This window comes from Oncorhynchus mykiss, chromosome 8 (genome assembly GCF_057628025.1).
Source record: "Oncorhynchus mykiss isolate SJ-2025 chromosome 8, ASM5762802v1, whole genome shotgun sequence".
Classification (NCBI taxonomy): domain Eukaryota; kingdom Metazoa; phylum Chordata; class Actinopteri; order Salmoniformes; family Salmonidae; genus Oncorhynchus; species Oncorhynchus mykiss.
Window position 1 is genome coordinate 84,882,129 of NC_143029.1, and position 14,545 is coordinate 84,896,673.

Here is a 14,545-nt window from a genome sequence, read left to right on the forward strand (position 1 = left end):
TCTCGCAATCCTCCCTCTCTCTCTCGCAATCCTCCCTCTCTCTCTCGCAATCCTCCCTCTCTCTCTCGCAATCCTCCCTCTCTCTCTCGCAATCCTCCCCCTCTCTCTCGCAATCCTCCCCCTCTCTCTCGCAATCCTCCCCCTCTCTCTCGCAATCCTCCCCCTCTCTCTCGCAATCCTCTCCCTCTCTCTCGCAATCCTCCCTCTCTCTCTCGCAATCCTCCCTCTCTCTCTCGCAATCCTCCCTCTCTCTCTCGCAATCCTCCCTCTCTCTCTCGCAATCCTCCCTCTCTCTCTCGCAATCCTCCCTCTCTCTCTCGCAATCCTCCCTCTCTCTCTCGCAATCCTCCCTCTCTCTCTCGCAATCCTCCCTCTCTCTCTCGCAATCCTCCCTCTCTCTCTCGCAATCCTCCCTCTCTCTCTCGCAATCCTCCCTCTCTCTCTCGCAATCCTCCCTCTCTCTCTCGCAATCCTCCCTCTCTCTCTCGCAATCCTCCCTCTCTCTCTCGCAATCCTCCCTCTCTCTCTCGCAATCCTCCCTCTCTCTCTCGCAATCCTCCCTCTCTCTCTCGCAATCCTCCCTCTCTCTCTCGCAATCCTCCCTCTCTCTCTCGCAATCCTCCCTCTCTCTCTCGCAATCCTCCCTCTCTCTCGCAATCCTCCCTCTCTCTCGCAATCCTCCCTCTCTCTCGCAATCCTCCCTCTCTCTCGCAATCCTCCCTCTCTCTCGCAATCCTCCCTCTCTCTCGCAATCCTCTCTCTCTCGCAATCCTCTCTCTCGCAATCCTCTCTCTCTCGCAATCCTCTCTCTCTCGCAATCCTCTCTCTCGCAATCCTCTCTCTCGCAATCCTCTCTCTCGCAATCCTCTCTCTCGCAATCCTCTCTCTCTCGCAATCCTCTCTCTCTCTCTCTCGCAATCCTCTCTCTCTCTCACTCGCAATCCTCTCTCTCTCTCGCAATCCTCTCTCTCTCTCGCAATCCTCTCTCTCTCTCTCAATCCTCTCTCTCTCTCTCAATCCTCTCTCTCTCTCAATCCTCTCTCTCTCTCTCAATCCTCTCTCTCTCTCTCAATCCTCTCTCTCTCTCGCAATCCTCTCTCTCTCTCGCAATCCTCTCTCTCTCTCGCAATCCTCTCTCTCTCTCGCAATCCTCTCTCTCTCGCAATCCTCTCTCTCTCGCAATCCTCTCTCTCTCGCAATCCTCTCTCTCTCGCAATCCTCTCTCTCTCGCAATCCTCTCTCTCTCTCGCAATCCTCTCTCTCTCTCGCAATCCTCTCTCTCTCTCGCAATCCTCTCTCTCTCTCTCACAATCCTCTCTCTCACAATCCTCTCTCTCTCGCAATCCTCTCTCTCAATCCTCTCTCTCTCTCGCAATCCTCTCTCTCTCAATCCTCTCTCTCTCTCGCAATCCTCTCTCTCTCGCAATCTTCTATCCCGCTCTCCTCTCCCTTGCACACCCCTCTCTTGCTATCCTTTCTCTTTTGCTCTCTCTCACTATCCTCTCTCTTCATCCATCCATCTCTCTTACCACATGGTGACAGGTGAAGCCCTTCATGACGGAGGCCTCGTTGAGGAACTCTATCCTCTCTCTCAGACTGGCCGACTCATTGACCGTCTTCACCGCCACATGCGTCTCCGGCTCTCCCTTCACGATGTCCTTGGCGATGCCCTCGTAGACCATGCCGAACGAGCCCTGACCCAGCTCTCGTAGGATGTTAATCTTATCCCTGCCGACCTCCCAGTCATCTGGCTCGTACACTGGAGAGAACACACACAGTAAACTCCTGGGGCCGTAAGTAAATTTTCTTACAGAATGCTGGTGTACGTGGAGACTCTAGGATTTGCGTGTGCAACAAGTGATTGGGATTTATCAAACTGTCGCACGTAAACATCCACATATTTTCATTTACGAATCAGAGTCATCCTACATTTGTACGGTCGAGCTCTACAACCACGACTGGAAAATGCCCTCGATTCACTTAATTATTATTATTTTTTTAATGATATTTGAAGGAAATCAGATCAAAGTATGAAATCAGATCAAAGAAAAAGCCATTTTGTAGAAGCAAAACGGCTGTTGCTTTTACATTGATCAAGTTTGATCATAAAGTTACTGGCCCCCTCCCCCGTGTCAAATAACATCCCCTTAACTCTCATTTTAATACAGAAATGGTAACTCGATATTCTCTTATCTAATTTAACTAAGTACCACCTTGTAACCAACATCGAAAAAGGCGTGTTTGCAGAGGGGAGTTGTTTACATAGCTAGATTGCCAAAATGTTACTGTCGGGTGTTAGCAAATATTAACAGTTTCCCCTTTCATACGTGTCTGGTGTTAGCTAGTTACTGGCTAGCTAGGCTTCATCTGTGTCTGGTGTTAGCTAGTTACTGGCTAGCTAGGTCTTCATCTGTGTCTGGTGTTAGCTAGTTACTGGCTAGCTAGGTCTTCATCTGTGTCTGGTGTTAGCTAGTTACTGGCTAGCTAGGTCTTCATCTGTGTCTGGTGTTAGCTAGTTACTGGCTAGCTAGGTCTTCATCTGTGTCTGGTGTTAGCTAGTTACTGGCTAGCTAGGTCTTCATCTGTGTCTGGTGTTGGCTAGTTACTGGCTAGCTAGGTCTTCATCTGTGTCTGGTGTTAGCTAGTTACTGGCTAGCTAGGTCTTCATCTGTGTCTGGTGTTAGCTAGTTACTGGCTAGCTAGGTCTTCATCTGTGTCTGGTGTTAGCTAGTTACTGGCTAGCTAGGTCTTCATCTGTGTCTGGTGTTAGCTAGTTACTGGCTAGCTAGGTCTTCATCTGTGTCTGGTGTTAGCTAGTTACTGGCTAGCTAGGTCTTCATCTGTGTCTGGTGTTAGCTAGTTACTGGCTAGCTAGGTCTTCAGCCAGCATGGAACAAGAGGGTCTTTCAAAACTCAGACGCAGTTATCAAGTCAACACATAAGTCAGTGCTGTGGTGAACCGCATCATGCTAAATGGGAGATGCATAAAAAAAAAAGTATATAGTGCCCTTGGAAAGTATTCAGACCCCTTCACTTTTTCCACATTTTGTTACGTTACAGTCATTCTAAAATTGATTAAATTGTTTTTCCCGCCATCAATCTACACATAATGATAAAAAATACTGAAATATCACATTTACAAGTATTCAGACCCTTTACTCAGTACTTTGTTGAAGTACCTTTAGCAGCAATTACAGCATCGAGTCTTCTTGGGTATGACAATACATGCTTGGCACACCTGTATTTGGGGAGTTTCTCCCATTCATCTCTGCAGAACCTCTCAAGCTCTGTCAGGTAGGATGGGGAGTGTTGCTGCACAGCTATTTTCAGGTCTCTCCAGAGCTGTTCGATCAAGTTCAAGTCCGGGCTCTGGCTGGGCCACTCAAGCACATTCAGAGACTTGTCCCAAAGCCACTCCTGCGTTGTCTTGGCTGTGCGATTAAGGTCGTTGTCCTGTTGGAATGTGAACCTTCGTCCCAGTCTGAGGTCCTGAGAGCTCTGGAGCAGGTTTTCATCAAGGATCACTTTGCTTTGCTTCTTTCCCTCGAACCTGACCATTCTCCCAGTCCCTGTCGCTGAAGGGATGTTGACAGGTTTCCTCCAGATGTGACGTTTGGCATTCAGGCCAAAGAGTTCAAATCTTGGTTTCATCAGACCAGAGAATCTTGTTTCTCATGGTCTGAGAGTCTTTAGCTGCCTTCTGGGCTGTCAGGTGCCTTTTACTGAGGAGTGGCTACCTTCTGGCCACTCAACCATAAAGGCCTGATTGGTGGAGTGCTGCAGAGATGGTTGTCCTTCTGGAAGGTTCTCCCATCTCCACAGAAGAACTCTGGAGCTCTTTCAGAGTGACGATTAGGTTCTTGGTCACCTCCCTGATTGCTCAGTTTGTACAGGCAGCCAGCTCTAGGAAGAGTCTTGGTGGTTCCAAACTACAAACCTGTATTCACTTTGTCATTAAAGGGTATTGTCAAATCAAAATGTATTTGTCACGTGCGCTGAATACAACAAGTGTAGACCTTACAGTGAAATGCTTACTTACAGGCTCTAACCAATAGTGCAAAAAAAGGTATTAGGTGAACAATAGGTAGGTAAAGAAGTAAAAACAACAGTAAAAAGACAGGCTATATACAGTAGCGAACCTATAAAAGTAGCGAGGCTACATACAGACACCGGTTAGGTTGATTGAGGTAGTATGTATAGTTAAAGTGACTATGCATATATGATAAACAGAGAGTAGCAGCAGTGTAAAAGGAGGGGTTGGGGTGGGGTGGGCACACAATGCAAATAGTCCGGGTAGCCATTTGATTACCTGTTCAGGAGTCTTACGGCTTGGGGGTAAAAACTGTTGAGAAGCATTTTTGTCCTAGACTTGGCACAACGGTACCGCTTGCCATGCGGTAGTAGAGAGAACAGTCTATGACTCGGGTGGCTGGGGTCTTTGCATCTTTTTGGGGCCTTCCTCTGACACCGCCTGGTGTAGAGGTCCTGGATGGCAGGCAGCTTAGCCGCAGTGATGTATTGGGCCGTACGCACTACCCTCTGTAGTGCCTTGCGGTCAGAGGCCGAGCAGTTGCCGTACCAGGCAGTGATGCAACCAGTCAGGATGCTGTTGCAGCTGTAGAACTTTTTGAGGATCTCAGGACCCATGCCAAATCCTTTTAGGTTCCTGAGGGGGAATAGGCTTTGTCGTGCCCTCTTCACGACTGTCTTGGTGTGTTTGGACCATTCTAGTTTGTTGTTGATGTGGACACCAAGGAACTTGAAGCTCTCAACCTGCTCCACTACAGCCCCGTCGATGAGAATGTGCTTGGTCCTCCTTTTCCTGTAGTCCACAATCATCTCCTTAGTCTTGGTTACATTGAGGGATAGGTTGTTATTCTGGCACCACCCGGCAGGGTCTCTGACTTCCTCCCTATAGGCTGTCTTGTCGTTGTCTGTGATCAGGCCTACCACTGTTGTGTCGTCTGCAAACTTGGTGTTGGAGTCGTGCCTGGCCATGCAGTCGTGGGTGAAAAGGGAGTACAGGAGGGGACTGAGCACGCACCCCTGGGGAGCTCTAGTGTTGAGGATCAGCCTGGCAGATGTGTTGCTGCCTACCCTCACCACCTGGGGGTGGCCCGTCAGGAAGTCCAGGATCCAGTTGCAGAGGGAGGTGTTTAGTCCCAGGATCCTTAGCTTAGTGATGAGCTTTGAGGGTACTATTGTGTTGAACGCTGAGCTGTAGTCAATGAATAGCATTCTCACGTAAGTGTTCCTTTTGTCCATGTGGGAAGGGCAGTGTGGAGTGCAATAGAGATTGCATCATCTGTGGATCTGTTTGGGCGGTATGCAAATTGGAGTGGGTCAAGGGTTTCTGGGATAATGATGTTGATGAAAGCCATTACCAACCTTTCAAAGCACTTCATGGCTACAGACGTGAGTGCTACGGGTCTGTAGTCATTTAGGCAGGTTGCCTTTCCGTTCTTGGGCACAGGGATTATGGTGGTCTGCTTGAAACATGTTGGTATTACAGACTCAGTCAGGGACATGTTGAAAATGTCAGTGAAGACACCTGCCAGTTGGTCAGCACATGCCAGGAGCACACGTCCTGATAATCTGTCTGGCCCCGCAGCCTTGTGTATGTTGACCTGTTTAAAGGTCTTACTCACGTCGGCTACGGAGAGCGTGATCACACAGTCGCCTGGAACAGCTGATGCTCTCATGCATGCCTCAGTATTGCTTGACTCCAAGCGAGCATAGAAGTGATTTAGCCCGTCTGGTAGGCTTGTGTCACTGGGCAGCTCGCGGCTGTGATTCCCTTTGTAGTCTGTAATAGTTTGCAAGCCTTGCCACATAAGACGAGCGTCGGAGCCGGTGTAGTATGATTCAATCTTAGCCCTGTATTGACGCTTTGCCTGTTTGATGGTTTGTCGCAGGGCATAGCAGGATTTATTGTAAGCTTCCGGGTTTGAGTCCCGCACCTTGAAAGTGGCACCTCTACCCTTTAGCTCAGTGCAAATGTTGCCTGTAATCCATGGCTTCTGGTTGGGGTATGTACGTACAGTCACTGTGGGGACGACGTCCTCGATGCACTTATTGATAAAGCCAGTGACTGATGTGGTGTACTCCTCAATGCCATCGGAGGAATCCCGGAACATGTTCCAGTCTGTGCTAGCAGAACAGTCCTGTAGTTTAGCATCTGCTTCATCTGACCACTTTTTTATAGACCGAGTCACTGGTGCTTCCTGCTTTAATTTTTGCTTCTAAGCAGGAATCAGGAGAGAGTTGTGGTCGGATTTACCAAATGGAGGGTGAGGGAGAGCTTTGTACACATCTCTGTGTGTGGAGTACAGGTGATCTAGAATTGTTTTCCCTCTGGTTGCACATTTAACATGTTGATGAAAATTTGGTAGAACTGATTGAAGTTTCCCTGCATTAAAGTCTCCGGCCACTAGGAGCACCACCTCTGGGTGAGTGGTTTCCTGTTTGCTTATTTCCTTATACAGCTGACTGAGTGCGGTCTTAGTGCCAACATCTATCTGTCTGTGGTGGTAAATAAACAGCCACGAAAAGTATAGCTGAGAACTCTCTTGGCAAGTAGTGTGGCCTGCAATTTATCACAATATTTTCTACTTCAGGCAAGCAAAATCTTCCTTCTATAGATTTCGTGCACCAGCTGTTGTTTACAAATATGCACAGACCGCCCCCCCTCGTCTTACTGGAGTGTTCTGTTCTATCTTGCCGGTGCAGCGTGTATCCCGCTAGCTGAATATCCATGTCGTCATTCAGGCACGATTCCGTGAAACATAGGATATTACAGTTTTTGATGTCCCGTTGGTAGGATATTCGTGATCGTACCTCGTCTAGTTTATTGTCCAATGATTGCACGTTGGCGAGTAGTATTGACGGAAAAGGCAGCTTTCCTACTCGCCTTCTCTGGGTCCTTACGAGGCATCCGGCTGTGTCCTCTGTACCTGCGTCGCTTCCTCTTGCAAATAACGTGGATGTCGGCCCTGCCGGGTATTTGGAGGATGTCTTGTGCATCTTGTTTGTTGAAGAAATAATCTTTGTCTAATACGAGGTGAGTGATCTCTGTCCTGATATCCAGAAGCTCTTTGTCTAATCCGAGGTGAGCGATCACTGTCCTGATATCCAGAAGCTCTTTGTCTAATCCGAGGTGAGTGATCTCTGTCCTGATATCCAGAAGCTCTTTGTCTAATCCGAGGTGAGTGATCACTGTCCTGATATCCAGAAGCTCTTTGTCTAATCCGAGGTGAGTGATCTCTGTCCTGATATCCAGAAGCTCTTTGTCTAATCCGAGGTGAGTGATCACTGTCCTGATATCCAGAAGCTCTTTGTCTAATCCGAGGTGAGTGATCACTGTCCTGATATCCAGAAGCTCTTTGTCTAATCCGAGGTGAGTGATCTCTGTCCTGATATCCAGAAGCTCTTTGTCTAATCCGAGGTGAGTGATCGCTGTCCTGATATCCAGAAGCTCTTTTTTTGCTGTAAAATACGGTTGCAGAAACATCATGTACAAAATAAACTACAAATAACACGAAGCCCCCCCCCCACATAGCAGCACAATTGGTTGGACGCCCGTAAAACTGCTGCCATTTCTTCCGGCGCCATTTTCAGTTTAAGTGTAGATGAATGAGGAAAATGTTTTACTAAATCCATTTTTAGAACAAGGCTGTAATGTAATAAAATGTGGAAAAGGGGAAGGGGTCTGAATACTTTCTGAATGCACTGTATATCACTGATGCAATTTCAATGTTAAGTTGCTTTTGTGTTTCACCAAATTTGCTTGAGATGATTTCACGGCAACACTGCTCCCTGCATCCAAGTTTCATGACATAGTGTTTTCAAAGAGCTGTCAATCAAGGCGAGCTCATGAATATAAGCTCCCCGCCCACTCAGCCTGTCTTTTCAAACTTCCTGGTAGTTAGCCACGAGAGGAAAATTCCTGTTCAGAAAGTTTAAAACAAAAAAAAAAATGCATGCCGCCTATAGCGAGTGCCAAACACCGGCCGCGCATTCTGCAAGATGGATGGTCTATTGAAAAGTATGTCAAAGTAAATGCTGCCGACAGCCCACATTTCTATTCAAAAATGGGAAATGTTCAATATTTTGTTTATCAATTACATGATTGTGTTTCTATCTCCTACCTTGGTATAGGCTCAGATTAAATACGCTATTATGTCACACTCCTATCGCACAGCAATACTGTAGCCTACCTACACCGTCATAGGCTACCGGTCTATTTTACTCATGAGCACGATTGGCTATTGAATGAGAGACAGAAAAATGGTAGCCTAATATATGTTGTGTAGCAGAATAAACCAGTCATGTCAGAAACAGACAGACATGCTCTGCAATATGATTCAGGCCCATATAATAAAAAGTGAATAAAAAGTGAGTTATTATAATAAACAAACACCTTCATTTCCTCCAAAAATAACAATATTAGCTTGCAATACAGTTGCTCAACCACTAGAAGTTGGGCGTATGCACGGTCTGAGATGCACATGGGAGGTACGCAAACTCTCCCGTCAAGATCGAACATTTGATAAATACCAACCTTGGGTGGGAAAAACAGGTCGCACGTCAGGCTTACTTCTATTGCAGGTATGCACTTTAGATAAACGAGGCCCCTTGACGCTATGATCCACAAACGATCTGGTATTGTACTTCTCTAATTCTCATAGCCAGCTGGTATGTGTCAGTGATTGTCTACTTACATGGAATACAAGTGTCAACATCAAAATACAGTCAGGAGATATGCTTTTATACAGGCTGAGAATACATAAATCAGTTTATAATGTGTCCTTACTGTCAGCAGCACTGAGGTACTCTGGGTTAGAAGAGGTGTAGAGGGGTCCAGAGGGGCCCTGGGTTTGCCTTGGTGGGAAAAACAAGGAGGTAGAGTTTAGCGTTAAGGCATGAGGTGTGGTACAGTGCATTTGGACAGTATTCAGACCCCTTCATTTTTCCCACATTGCTACGTTACAGCATTATTTTTTTTAAATCATAAAAAATAAAAAAGTATTCACAATCTACACACAATACCCCATAATGACAAAGCAAAAACAGTTTTTTCCCCCAGATGTACAACCCCCCCTCACAGAAAAAACCCATTTACATAAGTATTCAGACCCTTTGCTCAGTACTTTGTTGAAGCACCTTTGGCAGCGATTACAGCCTCGAGTCTTCTTGGGTATGACGCAACAAGTTTGGCACACCTGTATTTGGGGAGTTTCTCCCATTCTTCTCTGCAGATCCTCTCAAGTTCTGTCAGGTTGGATGGAGAGCGTCACTGCACAGCTATTTTCAGGTCTCTCCAGAGATGCTTGATCGGATTCAAGTCCGAGCTCTGGCTGGGCCACTCAAGGACATTCAGAGACTTGTCCTGAAGCCACTCCTGCGTTGTCTTGGTTGTGTGCTTAGGGTCGTTGTCCTGTTGGATTCTGGTGAACCTTTGCCCAGTCTGAGGCCCTGAGAGCTCTGGAGCAGGTTTTCATCAAGGATCACTCTGTACATTCCCCCTTTCACCATTCCCTCGATCCTGATTAGTCTCCCAGTCCCTGCCGCTGAAATTACATCCCCCCCTTCACTGTAGGGATGGTATTGGCCAGGTGATGAGCGGTGCCTGGTTTCCTGCAGACATAACGATTGGCATTCAGGCCAAAGATTTCAATATTGGTTTCATCAGACAAGAAAATCTTGTTTCTCATGGTCTGAGAGTCCTTCAGGTGCCTTTTGGCAAACTCCAAGCGGGCTGTCATGTGCCTTTTTAACTGAGGAGTGGCTTCTGTCTGGCCACTCTACCATAAAGGATTGGTGGAGTGCTGCAGAGATGATTGTCCTTCTGGAAGGTTCTCCACAGAGGAACTCTAGAGCTCTGTCAGAGTGACCATCTGGTTCTTGGTCACCTCCATGACTAAGGCCCTTCTCCCGATTGTTCAGTTTGGCCGGGCAGCCAGCTCTACGAAGAGTCTTGGTGGTTCCAAACTTCTTCCATTTAAGAATGATTGAGGCCACTGTGTTCTTCGGTACCTTCAATGCTGCAGAAATTTTTTGCTACCCTTCCCCAGATCTGTGCATCGACACAATCCTGTCTCGGAACCCTACGGACAATTCCTTCGACCTCATGGCTTGGTTTTTGCTCTGACATGCACTGTCAACTGTGGGACCTTAGATAGACAGATGTGTGCCTTTCTAAATCATGTCCAATCAATTGAATTTACCACAGGTGGATTCCAATCAAGTTGTAGAAACATCTCAAGGATGATCAGTAGAAACAGGATGCACCTGAGCTCAATTTCGAGTCTCATAGCAAAGGGTCTGAATACTTACGTAAATAAGGTATTTCTGTTTTTATATTTAATACATTTGCAAAAACATTTAAAAACCTGTTTTTACTTTGTCATTATGGGGTACTGTGTGTCCATTGATGAGGATTATTACAAAAAAATACATTTTAGAATAAGGCTGTAATGTAACAAAACGTGAATAAAGTGAAGGGGTCTGAATACTTTCCGACTGCACTGTGTTTGGCCAATATATAGCACGTCTTCAGGGCTGTTCTTACGCACGACGCCACGCGGCATGCCTAGACACAGCCCGTAGCCGTGGTATGTTGTCCATATACCACAAATCCCGAGGTGCCTTATTGCTATTATAAACTGGTTACCAAAGTAATTAGAAAATTAAACAAATGTTTTATCATACCCGTGGTATATGGTCTGATATACCACAGCTTTCAGCCAATGAGCATTCAGGGCTCGAACCACCCAGTTTATAATTAATAATATATCATGATTATATAACAAGAAACAACACAGAGAGATACCAAATCAATACCATAATGATCCTAAAGTTAATCCAGGTATCAGAAGTTGCAGAGTGTACACACACTAGGAGTAACATTATCATAATAACAGAGAGCGACCAATGACGAGCCTCGCTGGAAACACACCCGATTAAACCAAATCAAAGTCTTCATTTATAACCACCTTTCAAACTGTAATTATGAACGCTAGGACTATTTTTTAAATTGAATATAGAATTATTATTTTTTTCGCAACGTATCGTCTGACTGTAAAAGTAAATCATAATAAAGTAAGTACAATTTAGCCTGGTCGTGAAACAATATACAAATCTAGACCACTAGTAGTGGAGCCAGTTGTCTTAGTGCTGGGCTGGAACAAAAGCCTATAATTACTGCCGGTGTATCAGGAGAGAAGCTGTGTGTAACACTCCTTGGTGAACAGCTGAGGCTACACAGCTTCTTTCATACACAGTTGGGTTGGCTGAAGACAGACAGATTGCGGAGAAGCTGTGTGTAACACTCCTTGGTGAACAGCTGAGGCTACACACCAGCTTCTTTCATACACAGTTGGGTTGGCTGAAGACAGACCGATTGCGGAGAAGCCAGAAGACTTACTTCTTCCTGAACATGACGAATCCTCCCGCTGCCACCAGTATCAGTAGAACTATGAAGATGACTGGACCAATGATAATCAATAGGTTGGATGGGTCCACCCCTAAAAGAAAACACGTTGCCATGGAGTTTACGGCCAGGCTACTGCTAACGTAAAAAAGAAGCTCTATATTCAAATGATATTGGATTGATTTCACGGATTGGTCGAGCGGTCTGTGGCGTGTGTCTCTTACGGAGGTCCTGTACGTAGAAGTGTGTGGGGTCGGTCCAGGAGCCGTTTCCTGCCAGCGACGTGGCTCGGATCCTCACAGTGTAGTTCCCAGGGTGCACCACTCTCAGCCTGCAGCCCTCCGACTGCTGGTACATCTTCCTGGACACACAGTGGTGCAACTCCTAGAACGAACACACACACAGAGACAGAGACAGAGACAGACACACACAAGATGTTTAATTAATTTATATATTTTTTTTTAGGAGGAGAGTAGTTGGAGGGGGGAGAGAAGGGTTGAATAAGCCCATTATATAGAAATGAAATGTGAACGAATGAAAGTAGGAAACACAATATTACACTAGGAACACATCGAGCTAATAGAGTAGGCCGTCTAAGCCAATCAGAGATGTGTTTTTAAAATCACTGCATTAACAGCCAACAATAATAAAAAAAGAATTTAAAAAAAACTGATTTGAGAAAAACATGTTTGTTTGACCACCACCGGAGTTGATGTTTTCAACATCAGTAATATCAGCTGTACCCAGTGTGATGTTGCCATGGTAACTAAAACAGAGTGCTGATGCAACATGGCTATTGTTACATTAACGGTCCTATTTTAGAAATGAGAGCAGCAGAGATGTGTGTTCACAACGTATCTGAATTATACTAAGTGAGACTGCGGGCACAGCATAAGTCCAGTATTTTAAGTGTGTGTTTGTTTTCATGCCTGTGCGTGTTTTCATGCCTGTGCGTGTTTTCATGCCTGTGCGTGTTTGTCTGCTCACCTCTGTGTCTCCCAGTCTCTTGTAGTTGACTTCGTACAGGATGATCATTCCATTGGGAGCTTTAGGCTCCAGCCATTTGATTTGAACAGAGTACTCAGACACATCATAGCTGATGGGGCCCACGATGTCATCTGCTTTGTCTGTTGGCAGGATACACAAGGTTTTAAAATGGCCTCTGTTGACAGCACACAAAAGGTTTTAAGATGTCCTCTGTTGACAGGATACAAAAGGTTTTAAGATGGCCTCTTTGGCTGTTAGCAGGATACACAAGGTTTAAAAATGGCCTCTGCTGACAGGATACACAAGGTTTAAAAATGGCCTCTGCTGACAGGATACACAAGGTTTAAAAATGGCCTCTGCTGACAGGATACACAAGGTTTAAAAATGGCCCCTGCTGACAGGATACACAAGGTTTAAAAATGGCCTCTGCTGACAGGATACACAAGGTTTAAAAATGGCCTCTGCTGACAGGATACATAATGTTTAAAAATGGCCTATGTTGACAGGATACACAAGGTTTAAAAATGGCCTCTTTGGCTGTTAGCAGGATACACAAGTGATAAAATGGCCTCTTTACTCTATCCCAATACCACAAACCTCAACATCTCAGGTCTATAAATACTATGTAAAAGTAGACAAAAAATTATGATATGCACTTGTTAAACTGCTTTTTTACTTCTGACATTGTTTTCTTAAGTGGTTGGTGTGCGGTGTAGACTGTGTGCAAGTGTAGTGTACTTAAGCAATAAGGCCCGAGGGGGTGTGGTATATGGCTGTCAGCCAATCAGCATTCAGGGCTCAAACCATAATAATGGCCAATATACCACAGCTAAGGGCTGTTCTTAAAGGGATACTTTGGGATTTTGGCAATGAGGCCCTTTATCTACTTCTCCAGAGTTAGATGAACTCGTGGATACCATTGTTATGGCTCTGTGCCAATGCTAACTAGCATTAGCGCAATGACTGGAAGTCTATGCTAGCAGATACCCATAGACCTCCAGTCATTGCGCTAACGCTAGTTAGCAATTGCGCTCACTAGCGAATGCAGAGACATACAAATGGTTTCCACGAGTTCATCTGACTCTGGGGAAGTAAATAAAAGGTCTCATTGCCAAAATCCTGAAGTCTCCCTTTAAGGCATCAACATCCCTAGGTTCAGCTGGTGCCTAGCTGAGTGTGCTCGCATACTCCCTTAAAAGATCTTCGCTTGAAAAACTATAGCAATAGCACTGTTTGTCCATCTTGAGATGCCGTAGCCCATATACACTGCATCGAAATAGTCAAAAATGAACCTAAGCTAACTCAAGATAACTGTCATTCATTTCAAGGAGAGCATAGTCGTGCAATTCTACATCTAACTAAGATGATTGGTGCAGTATTTCTCAAGTTCAAACATGTGAATGAAAACAATTTGTCTCTCGTAAAACAACAACAAAGGAAGAAGAAGAAGAATCCCAACGTCAGCTTGCCTTGAGACATGTGTTTTTGTTGCAGGAACAGCTGAAAATCCCTTGCTGAACACCAAAACATATTAAAATGTGGTCAAAATATATGCACAAATGTTCCAAACTGTTTCGGATGGTAAGCATGAAGCGGAGTGCCTGGATACAGCCTATAGCTGCGGTATATTAGCCATAAATCACAAGTCCCCGAGGTATAAACTGGTTACCAACATAAATAGAACTGTAAACAAGTATTTTTTTTGGCGTCATACCTGTGGTATATTGTCTGATATACACACACGACTGAAATGCTGTTTCAGCCAATCAGCAGCCAGGAATCAAACTACCAGGTTTATAATGGTGTGTAGATAGCCTCACCCTCAGGCATGGTGCGAGCTGAGACGAAGGCTGCCATACTGCAGCGTGAGGGGTTTGTGGGGTGGTTGCAGGCCAACACATCGATCTGGTACGAGGTGAAGTGTCGGAGGCCGGAGATGACCGTGGACTCCTTGGAGAACACAGTCAGCTGGATCTTAGTGCTCTCCGCACCATCCTCGTCATCGTCTGGGCCGCTGGTGGAGTAACCTTCCGGCAGGGTGGGGGGCTTTGTCGCGAACGAAGGCTGCGTCTCATTAGCTACGCCCATGGCTGAGCGGCGCTGTCTGGTTGATCTGGGGGATAATCA

At 45.8% G+C, this 14,545-nt stretch overlaps 1 protein-coding gene across 1 annotated transcript in view; it reads right to left on the reverse strand.

Moving 5' to 3' along the window:
- The window catches only part of LOC100135871 (insulin receptor), a 211,087-nt gene that overhangs the window by 31,322 nt on the left and 165,220 nt on the right, over positions 1–14,545 (reverse strand). Inside the window, exons 13-18 of the mRNA XM_036986535.2 lie at positions 14,239–14,531; positions 12,419–12,558; positions 11,656–11,815; positions 11,426–11,525; positions 8,813–8,880; positions 1,530–1,759 (exon numbers count right to left, since the gene is read on the reverse strand). Coding sequence (XP_036842430.2) covers positions 1,530–1,759; positions 8,813–8,880; positions 11,426–11,525; positions 11,656–11,815; positions 12,419–12,558; positions 14,239–14,531 — 991 coding nt within the window. The remainder of the gene's footprint in view (positions 1–1,529; positions 1,760–8,812; positions 8,881–11,425; positions 11,526–11,655; positions 11,816–12,418; positions 12,559–14,238; positions 14,532–14,545) is intronic.